This window comes from Rhineura floridana, chromosome 6, assembly GCF_030035675.1.
Source record: "Rhineura floridana isolate rRhiFlo1 chromosome 6, rRhiFlo1.hap2, whole genome shotgun sequence".
NCBI classification, from domain to species: Eukaryota; Metazoa; Chordata; class Lepidosauria; order Squamata; family Rhineuridae; genus Rhineura; species Rhineura floridana.
In genome coordinates, this window is record NC_084485.1 from 14,220,494 (window position 1) to 14,245,581 (window position 25,088).

General features: G+C 43.5%; 1 protein-coding gene across 1 annotated transcript in view; it reads right to left on the minus strand.

Moving 5' to 3' along the window:
* SLCO4A1 (solute carrier organic anion transporter family member 4A1) overlaps window positions 1-25,088 on the minus strand; it is a 79,382-nt gene that overhangs the window by 33,832 nt on the left and 20,462 nt on the right. The window contains exons 2-3 of the mRNA XM_061631051.1: window positions 6,836-7,825; window positions 2,829-2,919 (exon numbers count right to left, since the gene is read on the minus strand). Coding sequence (XP_061487035.1) covers window positions 2,829-2,919; window positions 6,836-7,649 — 905 coding nt within the window. The 5' untranslated portion in view covers window positions 7,650-7,825. The remainder of the gene's footprint in view (window positions 1-2,828; window positions 2,920-6,835; window positions 7,826-25,088) is intronic.

The window sequence follows — 25,088 nt, forward strand, 5'->3', positions numbered from 1 at the left end:
CCCACCCCTGCCCTAATGGGAAATAAAAGACATAACAACCAATGCTGTCCTGAAATAGGCTGATTGACCAAACTCCTGTTGAGAAGCGACTTCTCCCATCAGATGGAGAACTCAACACATATGTTTAGATCAGGGGTTCCCAAACTGTTATCTGCAAGCTTCATTCAGGTGGTCCATGGCACATCCAAATTAAATATTTGCATTGATTTTTAACTGTGTTTTGATTGCTTCTCTTGTTTTTAGTTTATTTTATTGTATTACAATTTGAGGTCTACAGAATGCAAACCGGAATACTATAAAGTACAATGTAAGAAATAAGAAAACACTCAAAATGCAATTAAAAGTCATGCAGCACCCAGCACAGCGCATTACAATTGCTACAATGGGCAGAAAAATTGTGAAGTGGTCTGTCAAGACAATCAATCGTCTTCAAGCAATTACCTAGTGGTGTGGGGGGGGAGTTTTGAAACCCCTGGTTTAGATACAATGTACAATGTTGTATGCCCATAGAATGATAGAATCATAGAGTAGTAGCGTTGGAAGGGGGCTATAAGGCCATCAGGAATTGGAATTTCTGTGTCCCAATGCAAGAATAGAACTTAAAAGTATACCCGACAGGTGGCTGTCCAGCTGCCTCTTGAATGCCTCCAGTACTGGAGAGCCCACCACTTCGCCTAGGTCATTGGTTCCATTGTTGTGCCACTCTAACAGTTAGGAAGTTTTTGCTGATGTTCAGCTGAAATCTGGCTTCCTGTAACTTGAGCCCACTATTCCTTGTCCTGCACTCTGGGATGATCGAGAAGAGATCCCGGCCCTCCTCTGTGTGACAGCCTTTCAAGTACTTGAAGAGTGCTATCCTATCTCCCCTCAGTCTTCTCTTCTCAAAGCTAAACATGCCCAGTTCTTTCAGTCTCTCTCATAGGGACAATGTGTTGATTTTTCACATTTGCCATTGTTTATTGAAACCTACTAAATATTTACAATTCATATATTATCATTTTACCATTTCCAGTCTCAAGGCTGGAGAAACAACAGAGTGCTTGGTCAAAAAAAGCGGAGGGGCTCCAATGAAAGCAGTGTGGGTTTTGGTAATTCAAACCCCAACTTCAGCGCATGATTCTGCTGTCCCAGAACCACAAAATCAATTCTGAATTCCACTTTAGATGGAACTCAGCAGCAACCCTATGCTGGTAGAGCTGTGCTCACTTCAAAGCTCAAAGGCCCACTCCAGGCTTCAAGATTAAATTGCAAGCTTACTTGCTTAAATTAATTTAAGATTAAAGATTCTATTCAAGATTAAAGCAACGAAAGAGAGAGGGAGGGAGGGAGAGACAGAGGGAGCAAGGTTTTTTAAAGCACTGATTGCAGTTATAATACCTGCCAATAACTTTAGCAAAATTATCAGCACAGGTCAAACAGTCTCTCTTTCTTTTTAAATGCAAGGGCAATTTAATTGCCTTTAATGCAAAGGACCATTTAACCGTGTACTACTGCAGTAATCACTGTGTGCAGCGTGCTGGCAAGAGATAAAAGTACTCCTGAAAAATAACAAGACTTAGTTCTCTTGCCTTCCCTATTAGGTGCCCCTGACCCCAGGCCAAACCTCTACATCACCCTTAACTTGCACTAAAATTTTGGATAGGACAACCAAGCCATATGAACAGATAACCCTATCAGAGGGAACCATTTGCCCCTCTAGACAAATATTTCCAAGCTTTTGACTGGTGGCTCTCCAGGGACACAGGCAAGTCTTTCACTGCCCAACTAGCTAGAAATGCCAACCACTGCATATGTAACCTTCTGCATCTAAATCATGTGCTCTGCTACAGAATAATGGTCCCTCTTTTAGCATCTGAAGAAGGTGAAGGTGTCCCCGCACTTGTAGTGTGAGTCGTTTCCGACTCTTAGGGTGACGTCTTGCGACGTTTACAAGGCAGACCGTATATATAGGGTGGGATTGCCAGTTCCTTCCCTGGCCTTTCTTTACTCCCCAGCATATGCCAGGTACTCATTTTACCAACCATGGATGGATGGAAGGCTGAGTGGACCTCAACCCCTTTTACCGGAGATTTGACTTCCTCCTTCCATTGGAATCAAACTCCGGTCGTGAGTAGAGCTTCGGCTGCGTTACTGCCACTTACCACTCTGCGCCACAGAGGATCTTCTTTTAGCATCTAGAATACCACAATTCCACTGTCATGATTAGGATTCCATAGTAGCTGGAGTCTATCTGAACAATGATGTTTCTGATCCTGATTTGTCTGCTTATCCTGATGGCTCTCCAGTCCTGATGTTCTCCAGTCCTGCTTTCTGCTTTATCCTATGATCTTGATTGCTCTTCATTCTGGCCTGATACAAGGACTGACCCTAGGACTTTCTGCAAGGAACATAAGAAAAGCCCTGCTGGATCAGGCCAAAGGTCTGACTAGTTCTCACAGTGGCCAACCAGATGTCTGTGGGAAGCCTGCAAGCAGGACCTGAGTGCAACAGCAGTCTTCCTGCCTGTGATTTCCGGCAAGTGGTGGAGGAAGAACACAGCCATCATGGCTAGCCATCATGGCAAGCATATGCCCCATCACTAAACTACTGGGGCTAGAAAGATGCTTTTGGGTGAGTGCATCTGTATCATATCTGAGCTTACACATAATGTGTGAAGCGATTCTCTGAAAATGCTGGAGTTGAGCTTCTTTCACGTTTGAAACCTCTTTTGACTCCAGCAGGACGTCAGCACATTCCAGGTTTCCTTCTTTTTTTAAAAAAACAAACACAACCCTAGATAAAAGGCTGAACATGAATTTGCTGTGCCAGATAAGGAATGATAAACTCACTGTCTTCCAATTTCGGTGTAAATGTTCAGAAAGACTCCTCCGACAAGGTAGCCAGCTGCAGGGCCCAATATGGCAGCAGTGTAGAAAATAGCTGGAAAAGAAAGGCATGGAGAGTGACCCTTGGAAAGGTTCAAAGTTCAAAAAGTCAATTCTGAATTCTGAAGTTCTCCTCAAGTTTAGATTTATGCAAAAACAACAGTCATTGCAGCTGTACTGAGCAACAGATGTCCATTTGCCCACCTCAGTGCTGCAAAGAGAGAACATTTCCTTGTGCTTCTGCAACATGACTTATGACATTTTTGCCATAGGTGGATCTCTAGAATCATAGGAAGCCACCTTATACCAAGTCAGACCATTGGTCCATCTAGCTCAGTATTGTCTACACGGCTGGGCAGCAGCATTCCAGGATTTCAGGTAGGAGTATTTCCCAAACCTGCTTCAAGATGCCAGGGATTGATTCTGGGACCTTCTGCATGCAAGGCAGATGCTCCAGCACTGATCTCTGGATGTTCATAGAGCAACGATCGCCAGCTCTTTCAGTCTGGCAGGTTGGATTGTTCTTGGCAACCTACCAAGAGGTTACACTCCACACACACACACCCTTGATCATACATTGCCTCTGGGCTAATTTATCTTGGTTAAATTTCCCAACGGGGAATATTAATGTAGAAAAGCAAGATGCAAATTATCTCCTTAGAGAAGGGACGGGGAGCCCTTTTTGTCTAGTAGGCCAGATCTTTATCTGTTCCCACCCCCTTGGGGCAACTTTGACAGGTTGTCCCACCTACCTGCCAAACTTCCCTGCGCAGTGCTTCCCAAGCCCCTGACAGCCTGCTGGTTGGGGTGGTGGAAGTGTGCTCAGGGAACACCAAGCACAGGGCTGGCAAAATTGCTTTCCGTCAGGATGACTGAGTTTCCTGTGGGGAACTCAGCCGTGCAGCCGGTACAACCATTTCTCTACCTACCCCGCCCTTGACATCACATCACATCTGACATCAGGTGTGGGGCAGGTGGGCATGATTGGAGAAAACGGCCTCATGGGGGAAATTGGGATCTGGGCTGGGCCACCTTTAGCACACAGGCCAGAGGTTCACCAGCCCAGCTTTAAAGTATTGATTTCCCCACCTATTGGCCAAAGTTCTTAAGGCAGCTTACAATATATTTAAGATTCAACAAAATAGACAAGAGTTATTATGGAAGGACAAAAGGGGCTGTCCAGATTCCAGATGTTACCCACTGCAACCCTGTTCCTAAATCTCTAAATAGCTGCCATAGCAGCTGGGCATTAGGTCACACAGGATGGGACCTACTGCTGCTGCTGCTGCTATTATTATTATTATTATTATTATTATTATTATTATTCCCTTCTCCTTGAGGCCCCAGGATAAGTTACAACAGTTTAAAATACAACATAAAAAGAATTAGAACCAACTTAAAATCACAACACCACACACACAAAATAAGATGGGTCCTAAAAATATACATCTCAAGATGCTAGAGGCACTGCTCCTCAGAATGGGGTGGGCAACATTTTTCAGCACGAGGGCCGCATTCCCCTCTGGGCAACCTTCTGAGGGCCAGATGCCAGTAGTGTTGCGGCCAGAGGCAACAGTGAGTAAACAAATGAATTTAAAATTTCACCTCTGTACAGCATCTAGTTTCAACACAGACTCACACACATCTCTCTATCCTTCATCCAGGCAAAGGGAGGCATTTGTAGAGTTCCAGGACACATTCTGGCCAGGGAAAAATACTCAGTAAGGATACAAAGAATGGCCTGGAAAGAGTGGTGATCCCTGAGAAGAGGGATTGATTGATAAACTACTCTGGGACTTGTAGCTTTATGGGGGAATAGGGGTCTCCTAACAACTCTCATCACCCTTAACAAACTACTGTTCCCAGGATGGTTTGGGGAAGCCATGATAGTTTAAAGTGGCATGATGCTGCTTTAAATGTATAGTGCAGATGGGGGCCTAGAAATTGGGTGCTAAATGTCAATGGTCCCATGCTGTGGAATATTCTTCCCTGGAGATTTGGCATATTTTCTGGTTACAATTTTCAGGTGTCTCTTGAAGAGTTTTTTTATGCTGACAGGCGTATTAAATTGTTTAAACTTTTTCAAGATGAGCCAGTTTTTTAAATCATTATTACTGTTGTTGTTGTTGATGATGATGATAATAAGGTCCTCAAATGCAAAGTTGTATCACTGAACACTAAAGTCAGGATCATACAGACCATGGTATTCCCGATCTCTATGTATGGATGTGAAAGTTGGACAGTAAAAAAAGCAGGTAAGAGAAAAATCAACTCATTTGAAATGTGGTGTTGGAGGAGAGCTTTGCAGATACCATGGACCGTGAAAAAGACAAATAATATCCGTTAGAACAAATTAAACCAGAACTATAATTAGAAGCTAAAATGATGAAACTGAGGTTACCATACTTTGGACACATAATGAGAAGACATGATTCACTAGGCAAGACAATAACACTGGGAAAAACAGATGGGAGTAGAAAAAGAGGAAGGCCAAACAAGAGATGGATTGATTCCATAAAGGAAGCCACAGACCTGAACTTACAAGATCTGAACAGGGTGGTTTATGACAGATGCTCTTGGAGGTCGCTGATTCATGGGGTCGCCATAAGTCGTGATCGACTTGAAGGCGAAGAAGAAGAAGAAGAAGAAGAAGAAGAAGAAGAATTGTGTTTATGATATTTTATGTTTATTGTACTGGCAATTTTATATGATAAAATATAGTCTATATGAGGGGCGGTCTATAAATATATATACAAAACTAAACAAAACAAAACAGGGTTTCTTCTCCTAGTCCAGTGAATGGGCGGGGTGGATGTAGAATCTGAAAGCTAGGGGGAACTGCACAGTTAATTCATTGTGCCTGAATATCCAAGGGTTTGCCCTATCTGTTGATAACAAGAGGAAGGATGCGTCTTGTCTACAGTATGTGCTAGTGAATGACGTGGAGGCAATCTCAGAGGGAAAACCATTAACTGCTTTGCATTATGCACCTGGCTAATAGCTACACCTGTGACTGATGCTTCCTTTTTTGTGTAGTATAATTAAATGAGATATAAAAGAAGAGCTGTGTGTAACAGGGGTGCAAGGTTCAGGCTTGACACAGGCCACGAGATGCCTTTTGGTGCACACACAGGAGTAGGTAACAGAATTGATTGGGTGAGTACCTGTATTTTGCATGTGCCACTCCTTCAGAAATGTGGTAAAGTCAGCTTTGGAGGCCTGAAGGCCCAAAAGTGGTTTATAGACAAATAGTAATAATAATAATTTTATAAGGAAGAAGTACAGATTGAAATAACTTTTTAAAGTAAGTGCAGTCGGCAAAGGTGACATTTGACAAAACACAGTTGAAATAAATGCTACTATTAAGCAGTTCTACAGCCGCACTCCCATCACATTTATTCCACTATTATTCCACTTTAAACAGCCATGACTTCTCCCCAAGAATCGTGGGAAGTGTGTTTTGTGAAGGATGCTGAGAGTTAGGAGATGCCCTGATCTCCTCACAAACCTACAATTCCCTAAGTGGTTTAGTAGTCAGATCCTCTTCCTAAAGAACTCTGAGAATTGCAGCTCTGTGAGGGGAATAGAGGTCTCCTAACAGCTCTCAGCACCCTTAATTGTACTTATTTATTTATTTATTTATTTATATCCCACCTTTCCTCCCTGTAGGAGCCCAGGGCGGCACAAGCTACACTTTCCAGGATACTTCAGGGGAAGCCATGGCTGTTTAAAGTGGAATAAATGTCTGGGGTATATATAATGATATACATCTGACCTATTTTTATAGGGTTGTATGAAAATAATTCTTACTCAGAGTAGACCCATTAAAACTAATGAGTCTAAGTTAGTCATGTCTATTAACTTCAATGGGTCTACTCTGAGTAGGACTAGCACTGAATACCACCCATAACCTTTTTGTATAGGGGGGGGGGAAGAGAGAGACCAGTCCTGACATGGATTATACAACTTACCAATATACACAGGGGAATAGTTGGACTTGACATTTTCATCCAAATAGGTCACTCCAAGAGTATAAAGCGGTGTTGCTCCGATCCCATGTAGGAACTGTCCGAGCATGAAGACAAACCGATAATTCGACAGGCTGGAGACCCTTTCCGTGCACCCTGCACTCTGATTGGAGGAGCACGTGCCAATCGCCTCCGAGAAATGTACTTCATATTGGCTGGTGGTGAACTGGGGCAATGCAAAGACAATGGACCCAATCCCCATGACCAACACTCCCCACCCAAGCCACCGCAGTTTATGCCCATTCCCCCCAAAGTAACTGACAAATGTCAAGCACACACAGGCGGCAATGTCATACGAGCTGGCAATTAGTCCACTCTCATAGCTCCGCAGGTCGAAGCGTCGTTCTATTGAGGTGATGACCGTATTAATAAAGCCATTCACAGTCATCCCTTGCAGGAAGGAAGCCACACAGAGGAAGAACAAGACCCCCTTTGGCGTATTGAAAAATTGTAAACAATTCGGAGTGAAGGCTCCCCATCCGCACACAAGCACCTCTCCTTCCGAGGAGACGTATTTAATGCCTTTGCTGAACTGGCTCTGATCTTCAGATCCCCCCTTGCAGAGGGGCTTAATGCAAGAGTCTGAAGGGCTGTTTGCATTGGAGTATAAAGTGCCATTGCACACAGAAGTGTCACAAGAGTCCTTAGAACTGGTTGTATCAAAATTAAGGCTGTTCTCCACTGGGTTGGATGTGCTAGAAAAAATAAGTTTCTGGGTAAAGTTGAAGCCATTTTCTCCTGCCAACTTGTGAGGCATTTCCGTCAAAGAGGTGCTAGTTGCTAAGTTGTGCTTTCTCTCTGCCCCCAACTTCCCAAAGGCTGGTTTGGGTCCTTGTAACAGTGGGTCGAGGTCTTGGCTTTCAGAAGGAGAAAATTTGCTATAAGTGCATAAAGGAGTAGATAGACAACACTGAGACTCTGAACCGCTTCATTCTGGGAAAAGATCATCAAAAGGAATTAGCAGGCATATTTTTATTTTATTTTAATGCATTTTTATCTTGCTTTTCCTCCAGACAGCCCAGGGAAATGTGCACATTTATCCCCTGCAACACACACATACACTTTATCCTTACAACCTTCTGGCTGGAAGTATATGACTGGCCCAAGCTCACTGGTGAGCGGTCACCAGCTTGGATGGCTTTGAGAGAGGGTTAGAAACATTCAAGGAGGATAAGCCTATCAATGGGCGCTAGCCATGGATGGCTATGTTTTATCTCCACTGACAGAGTACCTCCTCTGAATACCTGTTGGTGGGAACTGCATGTGGGAAGTGTGTTCGAACTCAGGTCCTGCTTGCAGGCTTTCCATGAGCATCTGCTTGGATGCTGCGAGGACAGAGCGCTGGACTAGATAAGCCTTTGGCCCAAACCAGCATGTGGACTGAGATGGCATTTGAATCTACAGTCACATTCACACCATACATTTAAAGTACATTTAAGCACATGGCTTTCCCCAAGGAATCCTGGCAATTGTAGTTTATTAAGGGTGCTGGGAACTGCAGCTCTGTGAGCAGTCAACTACACTTCCTAGGATTCTTTGGGGGAAGCCATGTGCTTTAAATGTGTGTCAAATGTGGATGTGATGTTGGTCTGCCCAGTTCTAGTCTACCACCACACCACAACAGTTCTAGCATATATTATATGCCAGGGCCGGTGCCAGGCATCCCAGGGCCCTTGGGTACCAGCCTGCCCTGAGCCCTGGCACCTGCACTCATGCCCCACCTACCTTTCCCTTGAAGTTAATGCTGCCTGCGCTGTAAACGCATGCTTGCCATCAACCAAGATGGCGGCCGAGGTTTCCCTAAGGGGCTGATGCCTTTGCCACCATCTTGGTTGATGGTGCACATACCTGTCATCAACCAAGATAGCAGCAAGGGCATCAGCCCCTTAGGGAAACTTCGGCCTCCATCTTGGTTGATGGCAGGCATGTGCCTGCAGCGCAGCCAGCATTTACTTCAAGGGAAAGGTAAGTGGGGCATGCAGGTGGGTGTTGCAGGCCTGCGTGGTAGTGTGGGAGTGCCTGGGGGCTCCCTCTCTGCAATCCGCAGCAGGATCTGGAGCCGATGCTGCCGTGGATCAGTGAAGGGAGCACTATCCACTCACCCTAAGGAGGCGCCCTTCAGGGGCTCTTAGCCAGGGCCCGGCCTGGCCATTCTCTGGCGCCAGCCCTACATGCTGTGCTAGAGTTGCTAACCTTTTTCCCCCAGCCCCAGCTCTTATGCCTTTAGTAGCACCTTGATTCATAATGGTGTTTTTCAACCTTTGGTGCCCACATGTTGTTGAGCTACAACTCCCATTATCCCCAACCTGTGGCTAAGCTGGTGGGGGCTGATGGGTTTTCTCTGTACAAAACATGTGCTCTACCACAGACCTATGGTTCTTCCCTTATGCTGAGTTGTTAATATTTTGATGCTTAATTTCTGCACATTACCTGCATAGGTCAGATCTAATAAATGCTTGCTATCAGTCAAATCTGTCCCTGCAGGCTAAGGCAGATAAGTCTAGAACTGGGCTGAAATAATTCTTCTCAAATACGCCTCTTCTTTCTTTAAGATCCCTGCATTTCCGAAGTCTGCAGAAGGCCCTATGCTATTCTCTCTCCCTCCCTCTATGAGGCTTAAGAGCTCCTTATCATTGTCACGAGGTGTTCCTACTGTCTGAACAATTTTATTCTGGATGTTCATATCTGAGCTGAGAATGAGCTGAGGTTAGTGAGGGATGCCAAAAGCAACAAGAAAGCTTTCTTCAGGTACATCCATAATAAAAGACCGAGAAAAGAAACAGTGGAACAGTGACTCAATGAGGATGGCAAAATTATAACAGATGATAAAGAAAAGGCAGAAGTGCTCAATTCCAACTTTGGCTCAGTCTTCTCCCAAAAGAGGGTCTATGACCCTCCTGGCAAACATGAAGTTGAAGAGGCAGGATTGCAGCTTGAGATTGATGGACAAATGGTCAAGGAATACCTAAATCACTTTGAATGAGTTCAAATCTGCAGGGCCTGATGAACTGCATCCTAGAGTATTGAAGGAACTGGCAAAAGAATTCTCATAACCACTGTCTATTATCTTTGCAAAATAGTGGAAGATGGGTGAAGTGCCAGATGACTGGAGGAGGGCTAATGTCCCTATGTTCAAAAAGGGCAAAAAGAAGGAACCTGAGAACTACATACCAGTCAGGCTGGGAGAATTCTGGAGCAGATTATAATCACAATCTGTAAATTCCTTGAAAACAATGCAGTGATTACAAGAAACCAACATGGATTTATCAAGAACAAATCCTGCCAGATTAATCTTATCTCATTTTTTTATTGGGTAACCTCTCTGGTAGACTGTGGGAATGCTGTGGACATAATATATCTCAACTTCAGCAAAGCTTTTGACAAAGTACCCCATGATATTCTGATTAGCAAGCTAGCTAAATATGGGCAAGATGGAACAACTATCAGGTGGATTCACAGTTGGCTACAGAATCATACTCAAAGAGTGCTTATCAATGGTTCCTTCTCAAACTGGGGAGAAGTAATGAGCAGGGTACCGCAGGGCTCGGTCCTTCGCCCAGTGCTCTTCAACATTTTTATTAATGATTTGGATGAGGAGGTGTAGGGAATGCTTATCAAATATGCAGATGATACAAAATTGGGAGGGATAGCTAATACCCAGGAAGACAGAAAGAAAATTCAAAGAGATCTTGATAGGCTGGAGCATTGGGTTGAAACCAACAGAATGAAATTTAATAGGGATAAGTGCAAAGTTCTACACCTAGAAAAAAGAAACCAAATACACAGTTATAAGATGGGGGATACTTGGCTCAGCAATACTACATGCGATAATGATCTTAGAATTGTTGTTGATCACAAGCTGAATATGAGCCAACAGTGCAATGTAACTGCAAATAAGGCAAAAGCTATTTTAGGCTGCATTAACAGAAGTATAGTTTCTAAATCATGTGAAGTACTAGTTCCCCTCTCTTTGGCCCTGGTTAGGCCTCATCTTGAGTACTGCATCCAGTTCTGGACATTGCACTTTAAGAAGAATGCAGACAATCTGGAACGAGTTCAGAGAAGGGCAACAAGGATGATCAGGGTACTAGAAGCAAAGCCCTATGAGGAGAGACTGAAAGAACTGGGCATGGTTAGCCTTGAGAAGAGAAGACTGAGGGAAGATATGATAGCACTTTTCAAGTACTTGAAAAGTTTTCACACAGAGGCGGGCCAAGATTTCTTCTTTTACTTCTGCCCCTAACATCATGTCTGCTTCCTTCCACAACTGTGTTGTGCATGCTTGTCTCTTAAAAAACCCAAATGTAACAGGTCCTGTGAAGAACGTATGCATTGCAGAACACTGGCTGATGGAAAGGAGAGCTGCTATGCTAGCTCATATTTGGGATCATTTTATTAAGGATGTTTCTACTTTGAACTAGGTCAAGCTAATCCTACGGGGACTCTTCTAATACAAGGACACTGTCAGTAGAAGCATTTCTTTTGCCCAGAAGGAGAATGATGAAAGAAATGTTGGAAGGAAAAAATAACATTTAGAAGAGAACCCTAGATGGAATAAATACATTCCATGGGTATGCATTATTGTTGAAAAAAGGCCGTCTATAATGGATCACTCTCCAGGCTAGGCTTTTTAACTGGCTTCAGAATTGAAAGCATTCACGTTGTTGAATGTTCTGATTATTACTAATAAGTTAACTCTCTCTTCCATCTCAAAGCTGCAAACACTGCAAGACTAGGGAGCAAATAAATGTTGTAGTAATTTGCATGACTTTATTACAATACTTCTGAGAGGTTGCAGAACAGCCAAAGATGAAGCTGCCTTATACCGAGTTGTGGATACTGCACTTTAAGAAGGATGCAGACAAACTGGAAAGGGGTTCAGAGGAGGGCAACAAGGATGATCAGGGGACTGGAAACAAAGCCCTGTGAGGAGAGACTGAAAGAACTGGGCATATTTAGCTTTGAGAACAGAAGACTGAGGGGAGATATGATAGCACTCTTCAAGTACTTGTCACACAGAGGAGGGCCAAGATCTCTTCTCGATCATCCCAGAGTGCAGGACACGGAATGATGACTCAAGTCCCAGGAAGCCAGATTTCAAATGAATATCAAGAAAAACTTCCTGTTAGAGGGGTACAACAATGGAACCAATTACCTGGGGAAGTGGTGGGCTCTCCAACACTGGAGGCATTCAAGAGGCAGCTGGACAGCCACCTGTTGGGGATGCTTTAAGTTGGATTCCTGCACTGAGCAGGGGTTGGACTTGATGGCCTTATAGGCCCCTTCCAACTCTACTATTCTATGATTCTATGATTCAGACCATTACTGACAAGCTCAGCATTGTCTATACTGACTGGCCAGGGTTTCAGGCCATGATCTTTCCCAGCCCAACCTGGAGGTGCCAGGGAGTCAATCTGAGACATTCTGCATGCACAATCCCAGCTGCTGTACAATGCAGATGGAAATAGGTGCAGAGCTTTGAAAAGTTACTTTTTTGAACTACAACTCCCATCAGCCCCAGCCAGCATGGCCACTGCTGGATTGGGCTTATGGGAGTTGTAGTTCAAAAAAGTAACTTTTCAAAGCTCTGAATTATAGGTGCCACCGGCTGATATGCACACAACAACATAGCTATGCAAAATCCTAATTTTAAAAAAGTTATTAGAGTGCACTTTACAATAAAATACACAAGGTACAATAAAAAACATATCAAATTAATTTACAAAGCCAAACACATAAACAATATCCATATACATAAACATGAATGAAACCTTAATCTTTAAACAACTAGTTTAAATAGTCTCAGAGCTTCAAGGGAAATACAGCTGTGTTACCAATACAAAGCAAGAACTAAAAGGAGTCACAAAAAGTTTTTTACATATTTGAAATTTTCTGCTAGAGAATTAAGAGTTACTGAATATATATTTAAAGGTTTTGGGTTAATCATATTTAAAATGTACTGTTATGTCAATAATGATTTCAAAGTTTGCCATTTTCAAATGAAATGCCAAAACGTGAGAACTACAACTCAAGGCATTAAAATTATCACTATTTTAAAAGTGTTTTCAGGATCATCAGTAGCTTTCCTGTGAATAGAGATGTCAACAGAGATGCATAGTTTTACCATATTGGCCTGCACTCTCTTGCCATTCCTGGAACCCCTTTCATAGATATATTTTCCAGCTTGATTAGATCCCACAAAGCTGATGGCTTTGATATCAGGATGGGCACAAATAAAATTCACAGCTGCCTGTTGTCCATGGATGATGTTCAGTGTCCCATCAGGGGCTCCAGCATCCTACAGCAGCTTGGCAAGGAACATGAGGGCTCCTGGCACACCCAACAATCAGTAGTATAGCTGAGCAGGGAGGGGCATTAGAGGAAGATCTGAATATTTTGAGAAAGCAAGTGAGCTGTTCAAGGGAAATGTATGAGATGTAAAATTCTATTGCTCAAATTCTTTGGGGAAATGTATCTTTGCCATGTAACCATGCTCACTACCATGTTAGCAGAACTGCTGATGAAACTTAGCTTAAAGCAAAACTTTCTTAATCAAAACACTTTGAAGAATTTCAGAAGGAGGCCAAGCACAGTAATTAAATTTCTCAAGGTCCCCCCGCCCCCCCCACTACTTTCCCCCAAAAATATTTGGGGGGGGATCTCAACCTGGCCATGGTCCTGCACACCAGCTAGCTTCTGCAGAAATTAGCACATAGAGACTTTCCCAACATGGAAATGATGCATTATCAACAGTTAATGCCTTCATTTAAGCTGCCATTAAAGGTATAGGTGCAGGATTTTTAAAAAAGTAGGTCGCTTTAGTTCTCACACAACAACCAACTCTCTTCCTTTTCTCAAACAAGATAAATGTGTATAGACAACCCATTAGAATAGGGGGTCTGTGGGCACATTTGGATTTTTGAGCAACTGTCGTGAGTGTCACCCCCTCTGGTCACTCCTTTGCTTCTCCTGAGAGACAGAAAGGGAGAAAGTGGATCCAATGGATCCAGGTAAAAATTAGATCCAGTAGAATTAATCTGACCCCTGAAGATGACATGAAACTGAAAGAGGAAGGGGGAAAGCGCACCACTCTTCCAATTTTCTCTTTCAACTTTATGTAATTTTCAAGGATGAAAAAGGTAACCATTTTCACCCCATCAGCGGCCAAGGGGGCAGTGGGGGGGAGCTTTGTGGGTTCAATAAGAAGATCTGAAGGGTGCCATTGTGCCCATGGGCATCTCATTATTATTATTATTATTATTATTATTTGATTGATATCCCGCCCTTCCTCCAGCAGGAGCCCAGGGAGGCATTAGCAATCCCTGTTTTAGAATGAAGTATCAGCATAAAGACAAGCATAATGTTGTTGCACAAACTTGACACATTGAGAACTCAGTGAATATTTTTTTAAAAAAAACAACTCCCACCCAGTACGAGAGCAGAGAAGAAACCAAAGGTTTTGCTTCCCACTTGATGGGGTGATCTGCAAAGTTGCTGCCTTCAAAAGCAAGTTTTAAAGAAGCACTATACGACAAAGCTATTCATCAGAGATTATCGTTTTAACCAGCATAACAAGTCACAGGGCCAATTAAAAGCGCTTTGTGGAAACTCAGCTGCAACTACTCAGCACAATGCATGTTATGACTTAGCTGCCAAATGGCATGTAAAATAATCCTGTTTTCCAAAGCATTGCTCAGTGGTAGCTAATCTTCTCTTTCACTCTCTCTGCCTTTGTCGCTTTGATAAGGAATTACTATAGCAAATGAGATTCACTCTTATCTTGCGTTTTCTCATAGCCCGGAGAGGCTGATGCCATGCAAAGTGAAATTAGTGACTGTGTTTTTACGATACTGCAGAATGTAAGGGGAGGCCTGAATGGGAGGAGGAAAGTGAGGTATAATTATCTGCAAAACTACCACAGAGGAATGGCTCAGATTCGCAGCTTGGTAGCCATCAAAAACATGGAACTATATGGATACCACGACATTGGAGCCAATGCAGCTCTTTGCAAGGCCACAAGCTTTCTTGGGCCCAAGAATCTTATCAGGTAATTGCCCTGTCCTCATCATGAGTGGTCCATGTTCACTGCTGCCTCTCTATAGCTTCACTTTCTTGACAATAGATTTTGGCTGTGCAACAAAGCACTGAATCGTCTCATCTCTCAGACCAACAATTTTCAGCTACTTGTCAGCTCACAGCACGGTGCCTACAGTCAGTGATGGCTGGTGGTGACACTTCCTCAGAGGAACATAGGAAGTTGTCTTATACTAAATCAGACACAATCAATAATCAGAGCCACAAATATGGAAATATCCTTGTAATGTACTCCAAAAAAACTCAAACATATAACGGACAATGAACGACACTACAGATAGGACATTGAACAACAATACTACGGAGCAACCAGTTATAGATCAATTTTGACCATTAAGTCTGTTTTGTCTTGTCCTGGAAAGAAAGGGTGAACGACCAATTTTTGTAAATAAAGAAAAAATCCCATCTACATCTCTGAGAACAGCCTCTCAAGAAAAAGAAGACTTCTCAGCTCAAAGACTTTTTATCAGCCACCGATGCACAAGTGGAATATTGTGCAAACATTCCAAAAAGAAGATTGTTTAGAAATTCTTCCCCAAGGACTTACGACACATTTGAAAAAAGACTTAATGATTGAAAAGGATCTATAACTGGTTGTTCTGTAGTATTGTTCATTGTCTTTCTTCATATGTTTGTTTTTCCCCAGCACATTACTAATATATTGTTGTGTGCACCCCATTCTCTGAGTGGTGCAAAACTTCCAGGGGTTCCTACACTTACCCCAGGGTTTTGTTTCCTTGGATTGAAAGCCAGCGGAGGCATGTCTTTCTGATATACGGTTTATTTACACACATATATACAACCTAAGTGTAAGATGCAAGGGGCTTACAGCATTAACCCCCCCAACAGATCTTGCTTCCCCACCATGTTTCTAGGGGAATCCCCAAAGCCATAGCTTGGAGTTCAGCACAGAGAGCAAGGGCTCTTTCTTTGCATTTCCAGCTCCCAGCTCCATGCCAGATTAGCTCAGAATCTACCTCCTGCCCCAGCCAGGTGAGGAGGCAAGGAAACCCTCATTCCTATGGCAACACCCTGCTCTCTTGACAGAGTTCCTATAGCATCCTTTGGCATATAGATCAGCCACTTAACAGGCCCATTGATTCACATACTTGCCTGGCCCAAACTATTAGTGTATGAAATGAAATAATCTGAGTAGTTCAACAGGTCTCTCCAACACAAACTGTATTTTTTACAGGCACAGGATTATAGGGTGGGAGGATACCAGTAGAAACCATCCATTTCAACTCCACAATCCTATACCACTATTTTCATATTTGTGGGTCAAATAATGTTACTGCTGATTGTGTTTGATATATACAAACCCTTATTGCGTATTGTACTTATATTGAGTCAGATCATTGATCCATCTCACTCAGTATTGTCTACATTAACTGGCAGTGTAGTTCAGTCACTTGGCACCTCTGGGTAGGGCTGGAAAAGATGCCCAGAGAGTCACTAGCTCTACCAGTCACTGTATTATTAACTTATTATTTTATTAACTTTATTTATACCCCGCCGTTTTTCCAAATTGGAACTCATGGCGGCTTCCAGATAAAAGACACATACAATTAAAAACCTATCAAAAATAAAAGCATAAAATACATAAATGAATAAGTATAAACAAATATAATTTAAAAATGAACTCTAGTTTAAAATAGCATTAAACTGTTTCTAATAATTAAAAAACATAATCATGAAATCAGAATAATTAAAAAATAAACTGGCAAGAACAATATAACATCTTTTTGGGCCTATCCTTGGCCGCCTTCGGAATCAAAGGCTTGCTGAAATAAGAAAGTTTTTAACTGTTGGTGAAAGGACTGCAGGGAAGGGGTCATTCTTATCTCCCTAGGGAGGGAATTCCAAAGCCTAGGGGCCACCACCGAGAAGGCCCTATCTCGTATTCCCACGAGTTGTACTTGTGCGGATGTAGATATTGAAAGAAGGGCCTCTCCTGAAGATCTCAGGGTCCGGGCAGGCGCATAGAGGGCAATGCAATCTGACAAATAGCCTGGATCCAAGCTGTATAGGGCTTTATAGGTCAGCACCAGCACTTTGAATTGTGTCCGGAAACAAACTGGCAGCCAGTGGAGCTTTTTTAACAGGGGAGTTCTATGGTCCCTGTAATCAGCCCTAGTTAACATTCTGGCTGCAGCATGTTGTACCAGCTGAAGTTTCCGAGCAGTCTTCAGAGGCAGCCCCACATAGAGCGCGTTACAGTAATCTAAACGGGATGTGACTAAGGCATGTGTCACTGTGGTCAAATCGGACGGGTCAAAGAACGGGCGCAGTTGGCGCACTAATCTCAAATGTACAAAAGCTCTCCTGGCCACTGCAGAAACCTGGGAATCCAAATTTAAAGCTGAGTCCAGGAGGACACCCAAACTGCGAACCTGTGTCTTCAGGGGGAGTATAACCCCATCCAGCACAGGCTGTATCCCTATTCCCTGATCTGCCTTACGACTGACCAGGAGCACCTCTGTCTTGTCTGGATTAAGCTTCAATTTGTTCACCCTCATCCAATCCACCACTGATGCCAGACACTGGTTTAAAACCAAGACATCTTCCTTGGAAGAAGGTGGAAAGGAGAAATAGAGTTGGGTGTCATCAGCGTACTGGTGGCACCAAACTCCAAACGCCCGAACAACCTCTACCAGCAGTTTCATGTAGATATTAAATAGCATGGGGGACAAAACTGAGCCCTGAGGGACTCCACAGGCCAGCGGCCAAGGAGTCGAACAGGAGTCCCCCAATACCACCTTCTGGGTTCGCCCCTCCAGGAAGGATCGGAGCCACTGCAAAACAGTGCCCCCAAGTCCCATCCCAGCTAAGCGGTCCAGGAGGATACCATGGTCGATGGTATCGAAAGCCGCTGAGAGGTCCAGCAGAACCAACAGGGACACACTCCCCCTGTCCAGTTCTCTGCGTAGGTCGTCCGCCAAGGCGACCAAAGCCCTCTCTGTCCCATACCCAGGCCTGAAACCAGATTGAAATGGATCTAGATACTCTGTTTCATCCAGGAATCCCTGGAGCTGAGAGGCCACCACACGCTCTATTACTTTACCCAAGAATGGAATATTGGACACTGGCCGGTAGTTATCCATGTTTAAGGGGTCCAGGGAGGGCTTTTTCAACAAAGGTCTCACAACTGCCTCCTTTAGGCGCATTGGAATTCTGCCTTGTTGTAAGGAGGCATTGACCACTCCTTTCACCCACTCAGCCAGTCCTTCTCTGGCCTTTTTTATAAGCCAGGAAGGGCAAGGGTCGATAGATGAATGGCTTGAGTTGGTATAAGGATGCTTTCTAGGTTCCTATGCTGCCCAGAGCTCTGTGGAAGGAGGCTGGGATTAAGATGTAATGAATACACAAGTAGCCACTGCATGACTTTCTGATTGTCTGAATCAAACCAAGGTATTGAAAATGAGAAGAGACAATTGCCATCTTGGTTATCATACAAACCGGGAGAGACTGTGTCTCAGCCACACAGCCACTTCTCTGATCTCCAAAGCCCTGTAAGGTACATTTGAAGCCACAGAACGGCTGAGATGAGTCAGGTCCCAATTTCTGTTATTACATTGCTCACTTCAGTAGAGCATTCCCAAGTTTCCCACAAGTAATGAAGTGGCTCAAAGAGTCATCTAAATGAATCTTTAGTATTGGGGGAGGGCACATTTGCAGACCAGAAAAACTGTAATGGGCACCACATAAACACTGCAACCTATTCTATCGGCTACCATAAAACACTGCTTTCAAGCCTAATTTCAGTGCAGGGAGGGGCAGGGTCTCTATGGGGGCTAGGGAAAGTCTCTGTAGGCACATGCACATCCCCAGGCACCATGCTGGCAATCCTTGTTTTAGGAAGTGAACAGCAGATTCTCTTCCACAGAGCTCTGGGCATCCCAAAATAACTAAAATCATCAGGGAAAAATCCTCCACAAATTGCCAAACCCAAATCCTAAATGACAGAGCCCAAACCTTCCAAAGCGTTCATCTCAACCCTGGTGGTCACCCATCTTTGACAAAGTGGGCAAATTAACGCCAACCCCATCCTGCTAACATTGGTATCATGGACAGTCCCCCCCCCTCCAAGAAGCTATGAAGATTATCTATATTATTTCTATCAGAGATGGATAAATTCCATCTGGAAAGATGTAATCCCATCTTTCACTCTTGAAAGTGTGTATGCGGGAGGGGGGCAGAACTTCCCAGGAATGTCACTAGAAGTCCACAGGAAAAATGGAATGGATGGAATGTGTGTGGTCATAAATCAAGGACATAATTTCCATACACGAAAACAAATGAGCATTTCTTCATTTTTTTTAAAAAAAGAAACACAAATTCCACCTATTAAGACCTGTTTGCCCATTTTGCACAGGTGTGTGGCCACTATGTACCTGGAGCCCTGGGCTATGTTTCATGCTGGTGGCAAAGAGGGGAAAATGGGGGGAAAGGGGGGTTGAGAGAGGAGGGCAGACAGAGAGAGGGAAAAGGGGGTGGCGATTGAAAGAGAGAGAGAATGGGTGGCCCCATTGACCTTTGACTCTAGCCCTGCCCACTGTTCACCACCCCCACCCCCAGTGGCGGCTGGTGGCTCCATGTCCGTGGGGCAGTGGAATCCGCTCCGGGTTTTAGTCCGAACTTTCAAGGAGCTTTTTGGACAGCATTAAATACCTTTCCCTGTATTCTTTATTGATGTTTTAAAAATTGTTCTCTTGAGACAACCTGACACCAAACCTGATGGACTAGGCAGGAAGGATGTTATGAATTTATGGGTTGATTTATTTAAACATTTATTAGCCAATGCCCTATTCCTGCTTTTCTTCTACCAAAGAAGATGTATGGCCACCATCCAACTAAAGACATCTTACAATGCAGTCCTATGTATATCTACTCAAAATAAGTTTCCATTCAGTTTAATGGGGCTTACTCCCAGGTATGTAGCCCCCCAGGACTCTCCCCAGGCCACCCCCTTCACTGGCCCTGCTCTGCACCCTCCTCTGACTCTCTTTTAAGAACATAAGAACATAAGAAGAGCCTGCTGGATCAGGCCAGTGGCCCATCTAGTCCGGCATCCTGTTCTCACAGTGGCCAACCAGGTGCCTGGGGGAAGCCCGCAAGCAGGACCCGAGTGCAAGAACACTCTCTTTTCTGGCTGGATGAATGAATCCATATTGCTGCAGCAATTTGCAATTTCATCCTCATGACAATTTGTTAGCATTTTAATGCACATTTCTCCTAATATACACATTTTGCAGTTTAGTCAAACATACATTTTTGCAACCAATTTTCTCTAATACATTTGTGCAGCTTATTTTCACTAACATGTGCATTTTAATGCAAACTGTCCCCTAATATAAGCATTTTTGCACACACTGGTTGGTTGCAAAAATTGGAAAAGTATGAATTTTGAAGAATGATTGTGTTTCAGTTTGTGTATTGGTTCAGAAAGCGTGAATTAGATACTTTCTCATTAAAACGTGAACAAAATCGAATTTCTCCTCCATCCGTTGCTGGAATGTGTCCTTGAACTGAAACTGAAATAACTGGAAAGATGGCGGAGGTGCAACAACTACGGATGAGGGAGCTCTACTACTGACGTCTTTTTTCACATAAATTTCCCTTGCTGGAGGCTACAACATATTGGAAATACGCGGCAGCCTCCTCCCTCTCTATGCCGTCTCTCTCGTACCTGACCGGGACACCAGTGGTCAGTATGGCCTGGGACGTGGCTTGGTGCTTACATCTGCACCAGGCTGCCGCTGCCATTGCTACCTTTGTGAATGGGGGCATCGAGCCAGGCTGGAGCTGAAGCTGGGCTGGGGCTGCAGCCTTTCGGCGGGCCTGGCGCCGTGGCCTGTCCCTGGGAGATGCCGCGCTTTTGCTATGATCTTTCAGTGAATGCTGGGGTCAGGGGAGCGCCCCTGCAGCCGCCACTGTTCTGCCATCCGACCTCTGTCTGCTTCGCCTTGATGTCGGCAGTGTTTACATCCTAGCGCCTTCGTTTTTGGCTTCTCCGAAGAGCACTTTCCTGTTAGTCGTGACTTCAAGGGGTCTGTTTGCTGCGCCCCACTCTCCGCTGAATGTACTGGACGCTGGATGCCGAGATCAAGAGGGGGTGTCGTTTTTCGGCCTTGCAAATGGACTATCACCCACACCGGTCTTTGGGCTAGGGTGGGAAGACTCACACCAGGAGTCTCCATCTAAAGGCGCACTTTTTGGACTATACAGACAAGAAGTTAGTCTCTATGTTATTGTTCAGCTCTTTTGCTTAGTTTTTTGATGTCCTTGATGTTTTATATGTTTTTGCTTTGTACGTCGCTCCGAGTGGCTGGGTAACCAGCCAGATGAGCGACTAATAAATCGAATAAATAAATAAATAAATAAATTGAACTGTAAGAATGCCTCTTGTTTGCTTGAAAGGAGAAATGTGCATGTAGTGCACGTGTACTTTTGCATATCTGGACTGGACTGTAGGCTACTGTTAAGGATGGAAAGATCTGTCAACTTTGGCTCTCCCGGATTCTCATTTTTCCACTCTTAAATTCAGTTCTCCACATTTCTGCAGCAATGCACTTTTTATATTAAAAAAATCCTCATGAAAATTCTCCAGCATTTTAGTGTGAATTTCTCCTAATAAACACATTTGGTATTATGCAAGTCGTTTCTTGTCATATAACTCATTTTTGCACTTTATTTTCACCAGTATATTTATTTTGTGCACACTTTCCCCCGACATAGGCATTTTTGTAAATATTGTCTGGTTGGCAAACTGCACTGCAAAATTCAAATAAGTGCACATTTTGAAGGATGGCTGTGTTTCAGTTCTCATATAGTTTCAGAAAATGCCAATTTGATAAATTCGGCTTGAAATGTGAACTGAATCTAAATTCTCGCCCATCCCTAGCTACTGTACAAAGATAAAAGTCATACCAGTTGCCCGAACCTCTACTAGCATGCAGGCTCTGAAAGGTTGCCCACTAGCGAAGGCAGCCCGTGGTCTGAAAAAAAAGTTCCCCACCCTTGGTATATAGGACTGCAGTCTCATTTGTTTAATCAGCTGATTAAATTGGTATATTTTTGCATATGAGTAAAATAATATGTCTAAAGGGGGAAAATTATTTACTTGCTTTTAGATTATGCCCGCATATGGTGCAGGATCTGCATGCACTGAGAAAAAGGCTTTCCTTTGTATGGGAGAAAAGAGGGAATGGCTTTTCCCAAATGATGACCCCTCCCCCAGCTGTCCCTGGTTTTGTATTTAAATAAAATAAAAAGTTAAGGAAAATTATACCAAAGATCTGCAGGCTGATTAACTTGGGACACCTTTTTAAACAATCAAAAGGATTTTTCTAACTGAGTAAGCTAACTAATTAATCAATTAACTGCTGCAGACCTAAATAGATTTAACTATTTTTTAAAAAAAATACTTTGAAAGCTGTCACGGAAATCCTACCCATCTCTTCTCAGAAGCAAGTCTCATTAGATCCAATGAGGTTTATTCTCAGGTAAGTGAGTATAGACTGCAGCTGAAGTTATTTCTTTGAAAGCTGGTTTCTTTTTGTTGGATGTTCTCAGAGAACTGCTTCTTAGAGGCAACACCAAGCGTGCTATTTTTGGATGTGCTTATGAAGATCCTGAGTGAGACCGGTGAGAGCTGGCAGCCTGTTTTTGCTATATCAAGGGCTGTGATTTGATCTGCCAGATGTATTAAAAGCCATTACTGCTTTGGGGCAACTAATGTACTTTTGCTAGAAGAAGTGAGGATTAGCAATTTGTTGCAAGCAATTTCTCATAGTATCATGCATTTGTGTGTGTTATCTTCACGAATATATTCATCGTTATGCACATTTCACCCTAATACATACATTTTGTAAACATTGTTTGGTTGGAGAGTTGCACTGCAAAATAAAAGAGGCCAGAGTACCTAAAACCTGTAGATTAAGGGCTGAACATTGGAGTAAAAGGAACCATTTTTGCCCGGCACTTAAAATTCACAGCGATGGAACCAGGTGTGCCTCCCTGGGGAGAGCATTCCACAAGGTGGAGCCACCATTGAAAAGGCCCATTCTCATGTTGCCACCCTCTGCAACACCCTTGAAGGGGGCTCATAAGGAAGGGTCTTAGATGATGAATACAGAGTCCGGCTGACAGTCATAGCACAGCGCCCTGGCAAAGGGAGGTGTAGTGGCTAGCATGTTGGGATTTGGTTGGGGAGAGCTGGGTTCACACACCCCTGATCCACCACGTGGCATGACTGCAATCTTTCTCATAGTTACCTGGAAGTAAGCTCCACTGAAGTCAGTGGTGCTTACTGCTGACTGCACAGTCTCAAGGCTGGGCTTACAGGAAGCCATTTGTTTTCGGAATAATTAGCTTGACTTGACAAGAAAGTAACTCTAGAGTTTAAATAGTCTGAAATTAATGATCTTTGGCCTTATTGAATGGTTGGGTACCTGGAAAGTAATACTTAACTTGCATGCTTGTAACTATCCTATTAATATCCATCCATCTCAGCTAAGTATCTGGCCTTTGTAATGAAAGAACCACAGAGATACATTTATCTCCACGATGCTCAGGAGAACTGAAAGCAGAACCAGACCTTGGTTGAAGAAATGAAATAAAAAGAGACTAAACGCTTGTTCACTCTTATCTCTTAACTTTTGAGAAAAGAGGTCCACCACCCAGATGCTCACTCGTAATTGATTCTTTATCAGCAGCAATGCACACCTCATTCATTATGAAAATTAATTCTCAGTATCTGGGTTTGTCAAATAATTCCAAAGGGATTGTGGCAGAGGCACATGTAAGGATCTTTCTGGGGCATACAGATAGGCCTAGAAAAGGTTCATGGGTGCTGGGGAGCTTCATGTCTGTGTTACTCTCCTGAAAAACCATAAATAGCCACAAAAATGGCAAGGGGAAAGGGCTGATGCAGAAAGGCATTGTCTTGTTTTGAAAGGTTTTGCCTGATATTGATGGACAAGATATTGACAGACTTGACAAAAAGATAGCTACGTTCAATTGGGCACGATGGAAAAGTGATGCGTTATCACCTCAGAGTCAATTACAGTTAGTGCTGCCATTTCTTAAATCACAGTAGAATTCCTTGGTTTCTACTATAGGTTTGAGAATGTTGGCTTAAGTGACTCATAGGCTGCATGAAATGCTAAACCAGGGATGGGGAACCTCCAGCCTTCCAGATATTGGTGGACTCCAACTTCCATCAGCTCCAGCCAGCAAGGCCATTGGTCAGGGATGACAAGAGTTATAGTCCAACAACATCTGGACGGCCTGAGGTTCCTTCATCTCTGTGCTAAACCAGTGTTAGTGTTATGAGGACAAGCCTGTGCAAGGACTTGCATGCTCTCCTCTCCTCTCTACCTGCAAAGCCACAAGGAGATTTTATATTAGCCAAAATTTAGCATTGCGTCCAAACTCTAAACAGTGGTTAATTTGAGCAGTTGTTTACTGAAATAAAATGGAGTTTGAAATTGACTTCTTGTAGCAACCCATAGTTAAGACTAACAGCCATTTGTCAATGCTCATATATCAGAACAAGCTGTGGTTAGCCTAGAACAGAAGGAAAAGCTTCCAAACACCTCTTTGCAACCTTGCTGGAGAATGGAGGGGGGAGGTATGTGCTAGCACATGCTTGCCCTTGTAACAGTAAACCATAGTTTAGTATTGCATGTAAATGTAGTCATAAGTTCCAAGGTGGAATATAACTGTAAAATACTACTCTTCCTTAGGTTAGGGTACTTTGCAGGTCACAGCCATAGCTCAGTGGCTTAGCCATAGCCTAAATTGTGGGCAAAAAGTGGAATGGTGAGCACTTTTCACAGAAGGAAACTCTAAACAATTGCACTACAGCAGGAGTTGGGAACCTGATGCCCTCCAAATGTTTTTCGATTTCAGCACCTTTGAACTACAACTCTCATCAGTCTCAGTCAGCATCAACCTCTTCCAGGGATAATGGAAACTGTGTGCAAACCATCAGGCGGGTGGGGGGCACCAGGATGGTGCAAGCTGCACTATAACCCACTGTGTGGGTTCAAGATGGAGGCAAGATTTTACGTGACTTAACAGCGCACCGTCCTCTGAA